The sequence below is a fragment of the Cavia porcellus genome, unplaced genomic scaffold (genome assembly GCF_034190915.1).
Source record: "Cavia porcellus strain 051 isolate PalLab524CR breed Dunkin Hartley unplaced genomic scaffold, mCavPor4.1 scaffold_4, whole genome shotgun sequence".
Lineage (NCBI taxonomy): Eukaryota > Metazoa > Chordata > Mammalia > Rodentia > Caviidae > Cavia > Cavia porcellus.
In genome coordinates this window covers 111,783,845-111,801,607 of record NW_026947487.1, presented here as the reverse complement: position 1 = coordinate 111,801,607, position 17,763 = coordinate 111,783,845, and the positions used below count along the sequence as shown (strand labels likewise).

The window sequence follows — 17,763 nt, the reverse complement described above, 5'->3', positions numbered from 1 at the left end:
GTAAATCTTTGAAACAATCTAACGTCTTCATAAAAAATGTTGAATTCCATGTCACAAGAGAAAACAGTCTTCAGAGTGAGTTCCCTTTTAAATATTTTATTTTGAAATAGTTTCAGATGTACACAAAGTTGTAGAAATAGGCCACAGTGCTTCCACCTAACCTTGTATCAGATTCCCTATCTTGGTTTTTGTACTGTAAGTGGCCAACATTATGGCCCATTGCTCCTTAAGCCTAATGTGTACTTCCTATATACAGAGAGAATCTGCAAAGTAACCACAGTGCAACCATAAAACTAAACCTCTGGATCGTAATCCCGATCCAATGTTAATGTATGATCCTTGGGCGGGGTGTGTGTGTGTGTGTGTGTGTGTCTTTTCCCTCTCCTCCCTTATATTTTAAAATTACATAAGATAACCTAAACTTTTCCAAAAGAAATATAAATCACACAAATGCCTCCACCTCTTCAACACCCCCAAAATTTGAGTCCTTTGTCCAGTTATCTGATAAGCTGTTTTCAGCTATTTTCCTGTTTAACACACAAAAGACTATATATACTTCACATTTCTCCTTTCTATTCTGGGCCCAGCTGGCTTACTTGACTTTTTTAAAGAGCTCTTTCTTTAACTTTTTTTCATTTTCTTGAGAACAGGATCTCACTACGTAGACCAGGCTGGCTTGAACTCATAACAATTCGATTACCTCAGCCTCCCAAGTGCTGGGATCATAGGCATTTGATACCCATGCCTGGCTGAAAAATGATTTTACCCATTAAAAATTACTTTTATCTGCCTTTCAAAGAGAAAAAAAAAAAAAAAAAGAATCCACCAGCTTCCTTCCCCTCCCCCTCCCTGCACTCCAGTGTATGTGGACATACAGATTTGGCCATTTCTATGAATATTCCTTATTTGACCTCCTTTAACACTCTAGTAATCACTCCTGGGCCATGCAACTATGTACTTTCCTATAATTACTTAACATGGTGATTGCAGATGTGGAAAGTATTTTAGACACTACAAATACTCTTCCCAATTGCCCACAGCAAAACCTTTATTGGGCATTCCCTTTCCCAGTGAGGTAAGAGAAGGTATATATTGCCTCGGGATCATCAGTGCTAGATATTACCCCCTTCTTTACATAAACCTCATGTGATGGGTTAGAAATCCTCAGTGTTTTTCAGTATTCTCCATTGCTGAAGATAATCACAAATTCAATTTTGAAGCAATCTGAAAGGTAGTTTTTTTTTTTTTTAAATCACAGGTAGCTATACTATATACTTAAAGTATCTGTCTAATTTCTATCCTTTTTTTCTCTTTTGAAAGTTGGCTCTAAGACAACACTTTGAGTTAAAGTTACTTCATTATTCACCCATCAAAAATTACAGACCACCATGTGTGTGCCAACTATGCACTGCTTTAGGTACTGGGGAGATGGCAGTAAACTGTCTTTGTTCTCATGGAGCTCACGCCCTAGGACAGGTAATAGACAAGTAAGTAATTACCTTGATGTCTGTAAGCCTAAGTTTGACAAGATATAATCTTATGTGTTTATTATTATACTGATTTAAAGAGTGCAGGAAAGTAAGAGACAGGTAAAGGGCAGGAAATTGAATGTCTATTGAATCAAGAGTGACAGTTACATGGATATTCCTCATGCTATTTTCTCTACTTGGCTGTATTTTGAAAATCTCTTTAAAAAATTGCTAGAGGCATACTAGTGGATTACCTTGGGGACACACCTCCCTTCCCATGGGTCTACAATTTCCAATAGTGTCTAGGATAAATTACCACTGACCTCACCTGGGTGATCAATTGTCATCATCAAACATGTCAAATTTGAGAAGAGCTATTGTCAATTAAGAATCCATTTAGTGTTACCTAAGCTGGGTGCGAAATGCTGATATTGGGAAGATCAGCTTATTTTCTTAGGCGTGCCAAAAGCCAGATGTTTATTTTTTTTCCTTAACCTTTTGCCCTGTTACATTTGAAGAGATACATATGAACTATTTAAAATAATTACAATTACTTAAAAATAATTGAACAAGTCAGTAAGATTGACAAAAGTTAACCTAGGTGATGAAAATGTGCATGTTATTTATTTCCACTTTGTGGAACAGTTCAGTTTCAGTAATAAGAGGTTTAAAGTTTTACTTTTTTCAAAAAGCTACTGCTGCCATCATTTTGTTATGGTTAACTACAGGGTCGAATCCTCCCTCCCTTCTGTCCTCGGGAAGGAAGAGAGCGGACCACCGGCCCTCACTACCTTCACCCTCCTCCACGGCTTCCGATGACTCTTCCTTCAAGCACTCCAGGTTCTCCGCCATTTTCCAACGCGAGTCTTGCTCTAAAGCCTTTAACGATTGGTTTAAAAAAACAAAACACCCGGACAAGCGAAAGGTAGTGCGCATGCGTGCTAAACAACTCGCCATTTGCTAACAGGGGGCAGGAATATCCACTGGGGTATCCACTGAGCATGTGCAGAGCATCTGTTGCGCCCCCCCCCCCCCAACACCACCACGCATGCCTATACTCACCAGGCCCTAACTGCTTTTAGACAAACAATACCGTTGTATTGGACAGTTGGGGAATGAAGTTGTACACACGTGCAAACTCTCTGGAAGATCTTTCTGGAAGATTTTGTGTTGTTGCAGGTTGCCAGCATCTGGGTAAACGTGCATGTGATGTGTAGTGGTATGTGAGTTTGAATCCCTCCCTTTCTGTTTGCGAATTTTCATTACGGCCCTTGGGAGTTACTGGTGCGATCGTTAATAAGATGAGCTTCAGAAGCAGATTACACCTACTTTCTGTATACCTTGTGTTACTGTACACCTTGTGCTACACAGGTGGGTACCGGAAGCTCCTTTCTCATTAATACTTGAAGCAGCTGTCATTAATGTGGCTCATTTTGGAGGCAGGATTCAGATAAGGGGCAAGGGAAAATTCTAATGGGCTTAATTTTAAGCCTTTTACGTACTTTTTCCTTTTTCTAAATACCCTCAGGCTGGTTATGGGCACAGGCTGACCCTGCATTCCCAATTCTAGAACTCCTACCACCCACCCTGGAGACCTGGCCTGCCCTGTGCATTCTGGGCTCAGTTCAATTGGAAAGCCTTCTGAAGTGAGTTTAGAGGGGACAGTCCCTGACAGAGGCTGGACCATCTTCCACGGTGAGGAGGTGAGGCAGAGTGTGGAGACCTAGTACTTTCTGTAGAGGTGCAGGTACATGAAGGGTCTAGAAGGGCTCGCTGGGCCCCTGGCTGCTGCCACCCATCTCCCATTTGTGGGCAGCTGTCATATCTTGGCCAACTGCTCAGAGAGACAGGTATCAGCCACCAACAAATCCCCACATTTTTAGGGCAGAGACAGAAGGCAGAAGCCAAGGTGGGCCACTTCCAGCAGTCTGAGCACTACCATTCAGAGTCCAGTGAACAAGCCATTGTGGGGAGCCTGGTCCGCAGAGCTGGCTGGGGGTGTGGAGTACTTGGGTGGGCATCGGATGAAGAGTCGGTCCTCCTCTTTCTTCACCCAGCGTAGGAGTTTGGTCACTACCAAAATGGCACCAGCTTTGGTCACCAGGGGGCTGAGGCAGGTATAGAGCTCGAATTTGGAGGTCACCTATGGGTGTGAGAAAAGGCAGTCAGGACAGAGCTGACCATGGACCATCCTGTCTCACCTAACCCAGCCCCATGTTTGCCTCCTGCAGCCAGAAGATGTCCTCGGCAGAAATGCCCATCTGGTCCTGCTTCAACACTAGGCTATGACAGGGAAGCTGATATTTTTGGGTCACTGTTGGGCCAGGGGCTCTTGGTTGGGCCTAGAGATTAGCGGAACCCCCTGGTTTCAATTGGGTGATGGAGGCTGGCTGTGTGTGGTTTCTCTTTGGCCTTCAGGCTATCTATGGGTTGGGGATAAAAATAACAATGCTTAATGTTCAGTAAGTGATCGCAGTGGTGCCTCAGTTCATGAATTTCATTCTTGCCACGATTCTGCTTGCAAACATAACTGGACGAGAACTGAATCAAATGTCCCCATAAGGGCAACACTGAACCTAATCACTGAATTTGATTCAGTTCTCATCCAATTTGGTTTACGACCAGAATGGTGGCACAAATTAAATATGTGGACCGAGAGGCACCACTGTACTGTACAAAAGGCCCTGTTCTGTGCTCTATGGGACTGTTTTTTATCATTCACAGCCTGGGCAGAATATAAAGAACTCAATTTCATCCTCACACCAACCTGAGAGACTGTCTTCAAAAGTACCAAAGCCAACACACACACACACACACACACACACACACACCCCGGTGAGCTATTTCAGAGTAAGACCAGAGAGACAATAAATCAATCTACCTTGTCATTTGGGACTGGATTCCAGAAAAGTAAAGGGACAGAGATAGGATAACTGATAAAATCTGAATGAAGTCTCTGAGCTAAATATTATTGAACCAGTTTATAACTTCCTGTTGTTTGGTAGGTTGGTTTCACCGGATGTTAACCTTTGGAGAAATTAGGTGAAGGAACTTTTAAAGGGAAGTCTTTGTACTATATTTTTGCAACTTCTAGGTCTAAAATTATTTGAACATTAAAGTTCAAAGTAAGTTTTAAATCCTTAGCCTAGATCAAGTCCCGGTACACAGCAAATATACAGAAAATTAGTGAATAATAAAGTTGCAGAGCCCCGGAAAGGTGCCATTTCTATGCAGTCAGATCATCTTGATTGGCCTTCTTCTATAGCTGACCTTTACAGATCTTCAGGATATGACGAGCCCAGGGAAGAATGGACACCCCCAGAAAGGGCACAGCGTTGCACCAAGCCTGTGGTATTCACAGAGTGCTAGGGACTCACGGAATCAAAACTGCAGGGGTGGGAAATGGAACTGGCAGGCAGTGATGGTTGTAAATGGGGTCTCTTGAAAGTCAAAGATACTATACTGGCTGCTAACGGAGGAAAAGCAAACAGCACAGGCATAATGTAGGGTTGGAGGCAGTAAGGAATCCTTCTGAGGTTCAAAGGTGCATGTGTAATGGCACAGCTAAGAGCTCCAGGTGAGGCACAGCCCAGGCAAGGACTTGTTGCCCTTGATGAAGGCTTCTGTGATTGGAGGGGCTACATTTATGGAAAGGAGGCTTCAGGGGGGAACTGACTCACCCAGGCCAGCAGCGTCTCCTTCTCAGCCACGTGGTAAATGAGGCGCAGGGGTCTAGAGGTGCTGTGCAGGCGGGCGTGCAGGCGGTGGTACAGGTCCGAGAGCCGCTGCCGCTCCTCCTCTCTGTTGTATGGGGCCTCGAGCTCGGGGCTGCCATGATGGGAGGGGGAGGACAAGGTTAGTCCAGGGGCTACTTGGCTGGTCCATCTTCTGTCTAGGGAACTTAACTAAGTTACACAGCTGAGCCTTTCCTATTAAACCTGAGGATTCTCAGTGACTACAACCGAGCTTTCCTACATCAAACTATGAGACTTGCTAGATATGATGTTCTCTCCACTAAAACAGGGACTCCTCAGGCGGGCAGCTGAGCCTATCATCAGAGAATCGCTCTACTTGTTCTGTTGAGAACATTCCTGGGTATCTTGCCTAAGTCATAACCACAGGATGCTGACCCCCCTGGTTAGAAAAATCTTTACCAGTTCCCACCTGGTAAACTGTGGCAGCTGGCGATGATGATCAGGGATGTCCAGTGGCTTATAGAGGAAGTGACGGAGGCCAGGTGCACCTACAGCCTGCACGCTGTAGGCAGGGGCACTGGCTTCCTGGGAACTGGAGAAGTTGGCAGCTTCCCCGAGGGCACGCAGGGCACCGAGGCTGCGCATTCCATCCTCCACCAAGCGCCGGCAGGCAGCCATGGCGTGGAAGGCTTCCCGGTGGGTGCCAAGCAGCAGCAGGCAGACAGGCATGGAATCCAGGCGGGCCACGTAAGCATAGAAGAATCCATCGGGGTTGAAGCGGGGCAGGCACACGGGTGCCCAGGCCTCACCCGCTGCAAAGGCTGGTGCCCCCACCCAGTCAAGCAGCAGCTGCAGGTCAGCTGGATCCAGCCGGCACTCAGCCAGCACGTTCCGTTCCTGGGCTGCTGTTATCAGTCGGCCGCCGACTGCCAGCACAGACAATGCCAGGCCAGGTGCCGTGCAGCGGCGCAGCAACGTGCCCAGTGCATCCCGCAGTGGGCGGGCAAGTGGCACGCAGCGCACGGCTCCCAGGAGCAGGGCCCCGGGGTCTCGCTCCACGTTGTCCAGAAGCCGGTCCAGTGTGCGCTCAGAGCCAGCCAGCAGGCGGCGGAGGTCGTAGTTCTGCTTGTGTGCGAAGATGCGGGCCACGCTCGCACGTGTCAGTGTGCTCACAATCTGTGCGTGCACAGCTAGTAGCTCCCCTCGGAGCTGGGCGGCTGACTGAGGAGTCCGTGACATGGCCACCAGCAGCAGGGGACCCTGCTGTAGGAACACCAGCTTGTGGTCCTCTGGAGGAGGATAGGGATAGAGATGGATCAAGAGTGATCAAGCACACACACACACACTACCTGGCCCCATCCACTGCACTGCTCTGGCACCTGTACTAGGGCAAGAACCAACTAGGGGAGTACAGACACCACAGTCACAGTGGGATGCTGAAAGACAGCATGGACTGGGGGTGGTGGGGTCAGATTGAAGCAAGGACTGACACTGAGCCAGCACCCAGCTCAGCCTACAGCCCGCACAGCCAGGCTCTCAGCACAGGGGCATCCAGCCAGTTACTCAAGAGATGCCAGGCACGCAGAACCCAGGCCAAACAGAGGACGGTGCTGACACAGAGTTAGACCCCGGCTCACCCAGGCTGGCTGCTGGTGCCGAGGGTGGAAGGCAGGCAGGCAGACAGACACACCTCCCGTGGCCGGCCAGCCTGCCACATTCCCAGTCAAGGCTCCTATTCTGCTCCCCACTCCTTTGCTCACCGGCGTAGATGGCGCGGATGTTATCCCCAGCGGTCTGCACGAAGGACACCAGGGCTGTCATCACGCCCATGGTAGCTGACAGCGCCTCCACGCTACCGTACCGTGAGTAGATGGGCTTGCCAGCCTCACTCAGCACAAACACATGCTTCCGTTGGTTGCGCCAGTCCTCGTCACTGGGGTCTCCTCCCTGGCCCCCACAGCCACTCTCTGGGCCATGAATGGGACTGCTGTCTGAGGCTGCAGAATTCCAGTGTTCACAGGTGCTTGATGGGACTTCTGGCTGGGGCAGTGGTGAGAGGCGGCTGGGTGGTTCATCCTCAGCTTTGGGTCCTAAAAGGAAACTCCTAGTGGGTCATCTGCCTATAGACCCCTCTAACCACATGGGGCTCCCAAGGACCCACCAAACCCTTTCCCCTCTCTCTACAATCCCTGTGTGTTGATAAAGAGTATCTCCCTTGCTTCTCAGATTGGTGAATCTCAGTGGGAGGGCTGGACCTCTCTAATGAGATCTACTAAGTTCCCACAATCCCCCGAAATCCCCAAATAACCCAGTTAGACTTTATTTCATTCACTAGATTCTCTGCATCTCTATAAGTCAGTTATTCTCTTTCTATTGCCATTTCCAAGTCCTCAAAGCATCTCACTGTCAGTGATCATTAACATCATCCTCAGTGACCCATTAACTCCTCTGACCCATTATTTATTCTCCTGGTATCTACTCTCCCCTTTGTGGCCACCATTAACATCCACTGATATCCGGTCTCCCCACCCTCTGACTCTCCAGTCTTTTATTTTCATGGGTATCTACTGATCTCTGACTCCTTTTGATTCTCTTGGTCAACTATTTATACTCTGAATGATATTATTTCTCCCAATGACTACCATTAATATCCACTAACAAGCTAGGTACACGAGGCAGGGGGACTGCAAGTTTGAGTTCAAGCTTGGCAACCTAGTCAGCCTCTGTCTCAAAATATGAAATACAAAAATAGAAAAGAGCCTTGGGTCCTGGGTTCAGTGTCTCACACTGGGGAAAAAATTCATTAACACATTGGTGTTCTAACTCCTACTCTCTTCCTCTATTTGCTTCCACTAAGATATTAACATCCTCCCAAGGACACCTCATTAACATCACTAAATCACTAATGTGTGTCTTTAAGGTCTCAATGACTGCCCTGACCCACAAATTATTTTACTGATCTTCAATAACGTAAATACTGAATGCCGCCAACACTCACTGATCCCCTTTTCTATTACAATGAGTTTACAATAGCTTCCACACCCACTTCCTTCACTCCACCAATGGCCACCATAAATCTTGCTTCATCCAGGACTTTTCATGACTTCCACCGCTGTCCTCTTGTTATGGTTTATGTTCCGATGGCCGACCCAAGCCTCATGTAATCATGGACACAGCTGAACCCAGCATTCGTGAATGGATCATTCTCTAGCACTGGGATTGGTGGTGTGAGTGCTATACTCACCCAGGAGCAGAGCAGATATACAGTGTAAGGGCAGGAAGAAGGTGTGTCTTTTCTCTTTTGCAAAGTTTGCTCTTGCTGTTTTGTGGGGACCAGGAAAGGGGGGCCCCACCATGCCACCCTTCCTTGGAGCCAGCTGAGTATGGACTGAAACCTACAAAATTTTAAGAAATAAACCTTTCCTTCCCTAATTTTGGGTGTCAGGTATTTTGTCTCAACAACCACAGAAAAGTAAGAAACCTGCAAAACCATTATTAACATTCATGAACACCCACAAGTTTAGTAACTCCTACTGCACCCTGACACACCCAGTTATTTCCATTGATGTCAACTGATTCGCCCAAAGACAATCATTATCCATTTGCAGCTATGTCTAACTTTCCCATAAGATCGCAGTGACCTCATTTTCCCTCAATAGCATTCAAAGACACTCCCTCATCTCCAAATACCAATTACTCCTCCTAATAACTGCCAGTTCCTGCCAGTGATTCCCAAGTCCTAAAAAGATCCCACCCATTACTCTCAGTGATGTCTGCTGACATTGCCCAGTGACCCCATCAACATCCACTAATTCTAAAATAAGTAGTAAACAGTGTTTCCCAATAACCTCCACTGATTCCCCCGTAGCACCTTCACACATACACAAATTGAACTGGTATTATAAATCTCCCTCCTCCCCTCAGTGATCACCTAGTTCTCCAAATCTTACTGGCCCTCTTCCCTCACTGATTACCATTAATATACATTAACATTTGGTTCCTTAACAACCCCTCAAATCCTCTACTGATTCTTCAATAATGCAGACACTGAATGCTCAGTACTCCCCACTGATTTCCTTTCCCATCACAATGATTTTATACCCCAGTACCCTCAAACACTTAACTTCTAAATAGTTCTTCCTTTGACTCTAGTCTTGTTCATTAACATAAATACCTTAGGCCCCCAGTGGCCCTGCCACCAACCAGACTCTTGTTGACTGTCAGTCACCTGAACTCACAACAAATACATTCTGGTTTGCCCAGAACTGAGAGGTTTCTGGGATAAGGTCTTCCAGTGCTAAAATGGGTATTTTCCTGGACAGGGATGTTTGATCCCCCACAACATGCATCTACCAGGACCACAGAACTGCACTTGGTGAACACCAGCGGATACCTACTGACTTCCTTTTAATTTCTTAATGATTTAAACTACACAAATTAGTCTACTATTACCTCCTCCTGACTTGGCTATGGTTCAAGCTACTTCCCGGAGTCCCCAAAGACTCCTCATTGATCTTCCACTAATCCTCTTTCTCCCTCGCCCAACAAGTCCTCCCTCACGCGCGCTTTCCTTCCAAGACCCTAGAGAGAGCAGCATATACCTGTTTCCTCCAGTTCTCCGTCTCCGGGATCCAGTGGGCCCGACAGAACTCCACCATCTCCAGTCTCCTCACTAGGGAACTGCGTGCCCTCCAAGTCCTGCGTGTCCTCCAAGTCCTGCGCGTCCCCAGGGGCTGGGGCAGCAGCGTCTCCGCCGGCCTCCATCTGCACATCCCTGGGGGGAAGGGGAATCGAGGCGGCAAAAGAAGGCAGGCAGCAAAAGAAACTTCTCAGAAGCCTTTACAGAGCCAGGCCCCCTGGACACTCCCAGCGCTTGTTTCCCCCACGGCTTTCAACCGGATGAGCCATTCAAAATCATGTCCAAATACTTGCACCCTCCAACGCTTTCCGCAGAGAGAGTTTCTAGTAGCCTGAAGGAAACAAAGATATATAAACACCTGTTTTAAGCTCTGTATCTCAAATGATCCTGACTCCCGAAGCCAGGGCAGCACCACACTTCCGGGTGCCGCTGAGGTTCGGCCACACTTCCGGAAACGGCGTCTTAGAGATGACACTTCCGGTTACGGATCTTCAGTCGCTCCCCACGACGCTTCTCTCCCGCCGCCCTCTCACAGTTACGATGGAGCACGCCTCTCCAGGATCTACTTCGGATCAAGTCTGGAACCCAGCGCACCCTTTTGTATTCTCCCAAGGAACCTGCTGGAAGTCGGAAGACGGGTGAGAGCGGCCCACGTCTCTCACCCTAGCTGCAGGCGTGAGGGGGGCGCGGCTCACACTCAGCCAATCGTGGAGCACAGAGGGCGGGCCTTTCTTCTTCTGACCCAATCAGGGGGAGACTGTCTCCTTCCTCCAGTCCAGTCCAAATCATACCCAGACTAGTAGTTGGCATCTGCTAGTGACGTCTCTCTGGGCCCACAAAGGCTCCAGCTTTTTTCTCTTTTCACTTGAGACATTTACAGCCTAAGCCCTAAAGGATACTTGCGCCGTTCCAATAAACGTGCTCCCCCACAACTGAGGTAACTTCATTCTTTAACCTCCAAGAAAGGCTGGAATGGGCTAAGACTTGGTGGGGTGGTGGATGCTTGACGAGCAGTTGTTGCGTCCAATCGGGGTGCGGCGCGCAGTCTGGTCGGCCTATGGAACTCGGATCCTGAAATAAGAGGCGGACCTCTCGGAAGTGGGAATTACTCATGAGTCCCCGCGATCATCCAAAAGGGTCGGCGGCCCTAGAGCAACGGAAGCTCGACCTCCGGACACCCTTGTGGCACCGAGATTGGAGTTGCGAAAGTAAAGATGCAAGATGAATAGTGTCTATCCAGACGTGTAAAAGTTCACCTTGATAGCACTTTTAAGTAAGGTGGGGTCTGTGGGCGGAACCATGCAGATTAGGCTTCCAGGCCAATCGGGGAGGGGGGCGTTGGTGGGCGTGGCTGTGAGGGGCTTCTACGTCTTCGTTGACTGAGGACCGCGCCGCGCCGCCCTCTGCACATCACTATTGGCTGACTGGACAAGGGGCGGGTTCGACGGCGCGCGGCCAGCTACGTTGGCTTGGAGTAAGAAGAACGTTGAGGCGGGATGGGATATTCCAGTCCCGGGAAGCGTGAAGAGCGGTGCAATACAAGGAACGCTGCGAGGGGCCTGGGCAGCCAGCAGAAGGCTCTCCAAGGTGACAGTTTAAGAAAGGGCGAGCGCGGGTACGGACCTCTTTAGCGGCTCAGGCTGTCTGTCTCTGGGTGACTATTTAGATCTGTGTCTCTGCATCTGTTTGATGTTCTCCAGGTTGCCTGCGCTTGGCCCTCTGCCACCTAAGGAACTCTGCACACCCAAAGCCACTAAGTGAAGCCCAGAGGGCCTGATCGTTTGGAGCCACGGCTCTGTCACCTGGGAACAGAATTCTGGGTAGGGGCGCGGCTGGGGCAGTGGTGGAGGGCGCTCCAGGCATCTCCTGATGTTGGACCGGCCAGACCCTCTTGGGCTGGGCGAATGGGAGGTCACTTCCTGGGATAAGTTCTAAGTGCCAAGTGCCGTGGCTTTCCCCCTGTGAAACACTGACTCAACATTATAGACCTGTGGGCTGAGGAATGCTTGGATTGAAGCGACTAAAGGTGCTTAGCCTACTTTGAGCCATTGCTAAGTGGAAGGTTTTGGTACTAGTTATTATTTTAATTATGATTAAGACAATGAAAACCAATTACTGATGTGGAGCCTTATATATAATAAGTAACGTAAGTCATATATAGTTACTGTAATATAAAAGCAATATATAAATTTATTTATAATACAATATATTTACCTAATAATTATAAAAATAGAATATACAAAACATATTAAGAATCACAAAATAACATAAGAAAATGTACATAGTGCAGAAAAATATGTAAATGCAGACAGTAAAACAATGTTATAAGAAATATATATAGCCAACAATATACTGTTAATATTCTTTATAAGGTAAAATTGATAAAACACGCTGTATTTTAAGTAATTATATGATTTAAGCATTTACTGATTTATGTAGTTAAAATGCACATGAATGTAGAATATAAGATAAAATACTTCGTACGCAGCTCTTAGGCCTGTGAACTTACTGTAGGTGGGTGAAGAGTATGCCCTCTTAAGACCAAGTGAAACATTTCTGGTATGCAGTGTTCAATGCATATGTCAGATAGATCACTGTTCCCTGGTTACAGTCAGATAGGCCTCTCTGAGTCTGCCTTTCGTCATCAGTACAGTAGTGATGTCAATAGTGGTACCTACCTTACATAAATATTCTAAGGTATTAAATGACCCAGTGTTACACCTAAATTAGCACTGGTATGTGATTGGCCATGACAATGTTACTTTATTAAATATTATTAAATCTTAAGAGTGTTATATGATAAATCATATACAGTGAAAATTACTGTATATATAGATGTTACACTAAATTATACATAATATAGATACTGAAATTATAGTTCCAGGACACTGATTGAAATGAGATGTGTTAAGGCATACAGCAGGGTCCCAGTCAGATGGACCCTTAAGAAGCCAGACGGTCAAACAGATGGATCAACCTCTGAGCATACAAACGCCGAGGCACACAAACTATCTCCTAGCGAGACACACAAGAGAGCCTCTTAGGTACAACAAGATGTCTGGTAGAGAGTGATCTCAGTATCATGAAGATGAAGAAGAAGCTCAAGATGCTAACTCCTAAATCACTAAAACAAGTGTTACATTGGAGAGAACTCAAACCAGTGACCAGATGCTTCCTCCTTTCTGTGAGTGGCATATCCCTGTGTTGTAAGTTTTATATTATGTGTTTGAAGCAACAGTTGCATTTTTCACCTATGTTTAAGACTGGTCCTGTATCTCAACAGATCTATGCTACAAGTAGGTTCCTTTTTAAAACTTGTGCTGACTTGTTCTGTGAAAGAAAGTGATTGTTTTTTTTTTCAGGGAAAACAGCAGAGCTAAGAACACCAACAACACAATCTCTTATCCGAAACACTTAGCACCAAATGTGCTTTGAACTCACAGGTTCTCCAGTCTTAGGCGTATGGAGTGGATTATAAAGTGCCTCCGCCCGGCTGGGCAGTGCCTGGTGATTACACTCATTCTCTCTCCATGGGAGTGATACAGGTGGGACCTCTCCATGTGAGCACACTTCACATTTTGCTGCCATTGAATTTACCAAAGATTTTCATCTGTGAGCTTTAGAGAAATTTCATCTGTGAATTTTAGAGAAAACTAAATGGTAAAAATATACTCACTGGCATCCTATGAGCGATGAGCTGTGAGAACAAGAAAAATATTTAAAGAAACAATGGCCCCAAATTTTCAAATTAATGAAAATTATAGGCACAGGTTTGAGAAACTCAACAAAATCTATGCAAGATAAAAATCAAAAGCTCACTAGGAAATATTACAAATATATTGCTGAAAACAAGGAAAAATGACAAAAGGTTGTAAAGAAAAAGTAAGATATGTTACACAAGAACAAAGATGATTTAAAGCAAATTTATGAAAAAACTTGAAATCAGAACTATGGGGAAATAATTTTATGAAGAAAATAAAAATAAATATGTTAAACTTATGTTTTATACTTTGTAAGATAGTCTTTCAAAATGAAGGCAGCATAAAAAGTTTCAAAGAAAAGCAGCAAGATTTTCTTCACTAGCAGGCTTCACACCAAGAAAAGTTAAAGACAATTCTTGAATAATGGATATTAAATAAATATAGTTGGAAAATTAATGTAAATGAATGAAGTGTTATAAAAGTGATTATTATCTAGGCAAGTGTTAAAAAGTGTTAACTTTCTAACATATAAATGGAAAAACAGCATATCATAATGTTTATAATATTTGTGGAAATAATACAAATGACAGCATTAGTACAAATGAAAGTCATAAATGATAGCACATTGTTGTAATGTTCTTTATATTATTATTTGAAGTAACACTGTGATAAAGAAGCATTTGTTAACCATAAGAAAATTTAAAAAGGATATATTCCAAAATGCCAAAAAGTAATAGGCCTAAAACTGAGAAAAGATGGAACCATAAATATAAGCAAGCCAAGAGAAAGATGAAAAAGCATAAAAAATGAATAAAGAACAGATGGGACAAACAGGACAAATGGTAAGGTGGTCAACATTGTGTATTTGTAACTGAATGAAGTATAAGTCAACAGGTCAGTTAAAATACAGATTGTCAAACCGTGAATAATAGCAAGGGCCAACTACCTACTTACTAAAAGAAACTCAATGTAAGAATATGGTCTACAAAAAATATAAATAAGGACCTCCTTAAATACATGAAAAGGTATGGTTTAAAAGTACCCTGACCAAAAATCTTAAATCACATGATGACATAATGAAATCAGACAGATCACAGTAGCAGCAGCAGCAAATAGATGTCAAGATAAGGTACACTAAAGTGAGACATAGCACCATGATAGAGAGGTCAAGACCATGTTTTCATTTAGAAGACATAATTAAACTAAAGACGTACACATCGGAATATAAAACTGTAAAGTACCTGAATATTAAACTGATAGCACTGGAAGGAGAAACAGACAACTCCAAAATGACAGAGATTTCAGTGCTACAGAAACTGATAAAGTAGGAAGGGCAGACAAAAGCTAAGGCACAGAAGATGTGAACAGATACAGGCAGAAATGATTTACCTGTTTGACAAACATGTTCCCCCCAGTCACGGCACAGGAGACGTTCTTCTCCAGTACTTACGGCACATTTACAAGGTAGATCACCCCCTGAAACACCAAGTGAGTGTGAATACACTTTTAAAAGGTTAAATCATACAGATTGCTCCTCAGTCACAACACAGAAATAGCTCTTTTGCAAAAGAGAAGGGGACTAGGAAACACAGGGGGAGGGAGAGGGAGAAAGGGGATGTAAAAAGAGTTAAGATGTGTTATGTCCAGCAGTGACTCTTCCTCGTGAATGCAATTATGTGCTGCAAACATGTAGCAATAAAAATTACAATGAAAAAGGAATTAACAGAGAGCATCTTGGACTTCCAGGTAATCAGAAATTAAGTCACTGTGTTTCGTATTAACACATGAATCAAATAGTCAATATTATAGGATATTAGAAAATATCCTTAACTAAATAAAACTAAAAACACAACAAACATTTGGAGGATGCCAAGTGGTGCTCATAGGGAAATTTATGAGCATATGCTTAAAAATAGATGAATATTATAAACATACAACTATTTCTTCATGTAAATATACGAATAAATGCCCATAATAGTGTTCTGCTGTGAGTTTAAGAAGTTGGGAAATGGAAAGGAAAATTAAATGTGAAATAAGAAATAAGGAGATAATATGGAGTGGAATTCAGTGAGATAGAAAACAAAACCAAAAGAACCAATGGAAAAGTATTCAGTTGTCCAAAATGTCCATGTTACTAAAATTTGTGCATAAATGATAAGAGGGGAAATCAATTGTCAATACTGGAATTGAGTCACGTGAAGAGAGCCTCTAGACATTACAATATAATATTAAAAATTACTTCAAAAATTTTTTTAGTGGAGTATAGATAGATACGTCTGTTCAGTTACATGTGAGGAATGCAAAACCTCAAATTCCATACTAGAGTTAGCAGGGATCAGCCATGTGATTCACAGATGGGAAAACTGGTGCAGAGGAAGTGATTTGGCCTGGGGCCACCTGAGAGTAAGTGACTAAACCGCCGATCTAACAGCCAGTCCTGGACTTGTGCCTCTGGATGGACAAAACCAGGCTTTTGCTACTGTTCTCCCCTCAGAGGAGATTTTAGGGGCATCCCTTGGAAAGCTGACGGTCAAGCAGATTGCTGGGGACAAGTAGGGTTCCTCTAGAAGGAAAAAGAGACCTCATTTCTTTGCTTACATAAATACCGTGGTCCTTCAAAATAGACCAGTAGGTGGCGTAAAAACCCATGCTGCCTCGACGTGTAGACTCCTGCTCCGAAGATCCTTGAACTTTTAAAAATCTAGGGAAGCTCTGAGGTCAGCTCCTCTGCCCGGCGAGCGTGAAGCATGAATCAGGCACCATCGCAGTCTCTGTTAGGAACACACTACTAACAAATCAGCCCGCCTGACCTCCCTGCCATAATCTCGGATCTGGGGTCTCTCAAGACTTGTTTACCTCGCTCTTCTCTGGATTAGGATCCACTACGAGAAAACAGTATACTTCAGAAAGCACTTTTGGTAGTGCCTGAATGTGCCCTTCCATGTTTTCTACTGGAATTTTCTGGAAAATAGAGATTATTGGACAATTGAAAATGATTTCTCAAATGTCTAGAGCGATGGAGGAAAGAATTTTTGCAATCGGAGAGTTCATCTATCCCTGAAATTAATTCAGTACTGTACTTCTAACAGTAATAAGAGGTGACGTTTATCCAATACCCTGTGGTGGGTACCCTATTCAGCACTATATCTGCGTAAGTTTAATTGTTCCAGTCAATTCTATGCTGCTATAATAAAATACTATAGCATTTATAATAACACTACATTTATTTTCTCATAAATTCAGAGATTGGTAAAATAAGATCAAGGGCTGGGATGTGGTAAAGGCCTTGTCACTGCATCTTCCCAGGCAGAAAGTTCAGAGGGAAAGAGAAGCGCGGGCTTGGCCTGTCATGGAGAACCCGCCCTCACTCAGCGTATGTCCAGAGGGAATCAGTGTCCTGAGGATAGTGGTGCATGCTGTGTACCCGGTGGACTTCTATGCAGTCATAAAAGGGTGAAATTCTCTCATCTGTAGCAGGAGGAATGGAAATTATAGAAGGACACTATATTAAGTGAAACAAGCCAGAGTCAGAGAGATAAACATCACAGGGTCGCGCTGTTGTGTAGAACCTAAAAATTCATCTCTCAGCAGTGAGAGTCGAGAGGTGGGTTGTCAGAGTGAAACACTTAAGGACAAGAGCCTGACATGACATAATTTTTAAAAAATTGCCTGACGTAGCAATTCCACTAATTTTTTAAGCCTAATATTAGGCATTCCTGCAAAAACTATACTAAAATATATTTACTTATTTATAAAATATATTTATCTATGATGACACCCATCACATCTTATAGTTTTACAGTCAGTAATTTTTTCTTTCTAGTTGTGTTGTGCCCTACAAATTCCATATTATGTTTAAATCATTTGCTTTTGGATATGAATTTAACTATTAGAGCAGAATCAAAGCACCTAGTGACCCGGAACATTATGCAAAGACCTTAATTTTTCATTGTCTTGGGCTTTAGACATTTTTGTCGCGCTTTTTCTGTCAGAATGGGACAGCTTTGCTTACTTTAGATAAGGCTGCCTCAGCATTTCCAACATGACCTGTTAATATTAGGACACTTTACAAGCTGGCTGTAACCCACATCCTTAGAACTGAGAAGCACCTGTGCCTTCTGAGATAGAAGTGCACCCCACCTGTATTTTTTTCCTAGAAGCATGGCATGCTATTCTTTCATAGCGTGCTAGATTTTTGGGGCTCATGTGTCTGCCACCATACACAGACTGCTTTACGTGCATGTAGTGATCACCATCTC

The 17,763-nt window shown here is 44.5% G+C and overlaps 1 protein-coding gene and 1 long non-coding RNA gene across 2 annotated transcripts; one reads left to right on the top strand and one right to left on the bottom strand.

Annotated features, from left to right (window-relative positions):
* Positions 1-80: 80 nt before the first annotated feature.
* On the bottom strand, positions 81-10,423 carry Mon1b (MON1 homolog B, secretory trafficking associated). Its single transcript, XM_003462853.5, has 6 exons — positions 10,162-10,423; positions 9,766-9,938; positions 6,925-7,254; positions 5,634-6,453; positions 5,150-5,297; positions 81-3,612 (listed from the first exon to the last, which is right to left on the bottom strand). The coding sequence occupies exons 2-6, from the start codon at positions 9,926-9,928 to the stop codon at positions 3,412-3,414; spliced, it is 1,662 nt and encodes a 553-aa protein (XP_003462901.1). The 5' UTR covers positions 9,929-9,938; positions 10,162-10,423; the 3' UTR covers positions 81-3,411.
* Positions 10,424-10,725: 302 nt separating this feature from the next.
* LOC106025990 (uncharacterized) lies at positions 10,726-16,719 on the top strand. Its single transcript, XR_001199604.3, has 2 exons — positions 10,726-11,390; positions 11,504-16,719. It is a non-coding gene; the product is annotated as an uncharacterized LOC106025990 (long non-coding RNA).
* The last annotated feature ends 1,044 nt before the right edge of the window (positions 16,720-17,763 follow it).

Bases quoted from the DNA above. Each gene is read 5' to 3' on its own strand.
- Mon1b (XM_003462853.5), bottom strand. From the start codon at position 9,928: ATGGAGGCCGGCGGAGACGCTGCTGCCCCAGCCCCTGGGGACGCGCAG. The intron at 6,454-6,924 runs GTGAGCAAAGGA...ATCCTCCTCCAG, and splicing joins CATCCGCGCCATCTACGCCG to AGGACCACAAGCTGGTGTTC. The intron at 3,613-5,149 runs GTGAGTCAGTTC...TCACACCCATAG, and splicing joins AGGAGACGCTGCTGGCCTGG to GTGACCTCCAAATTCGAGCT.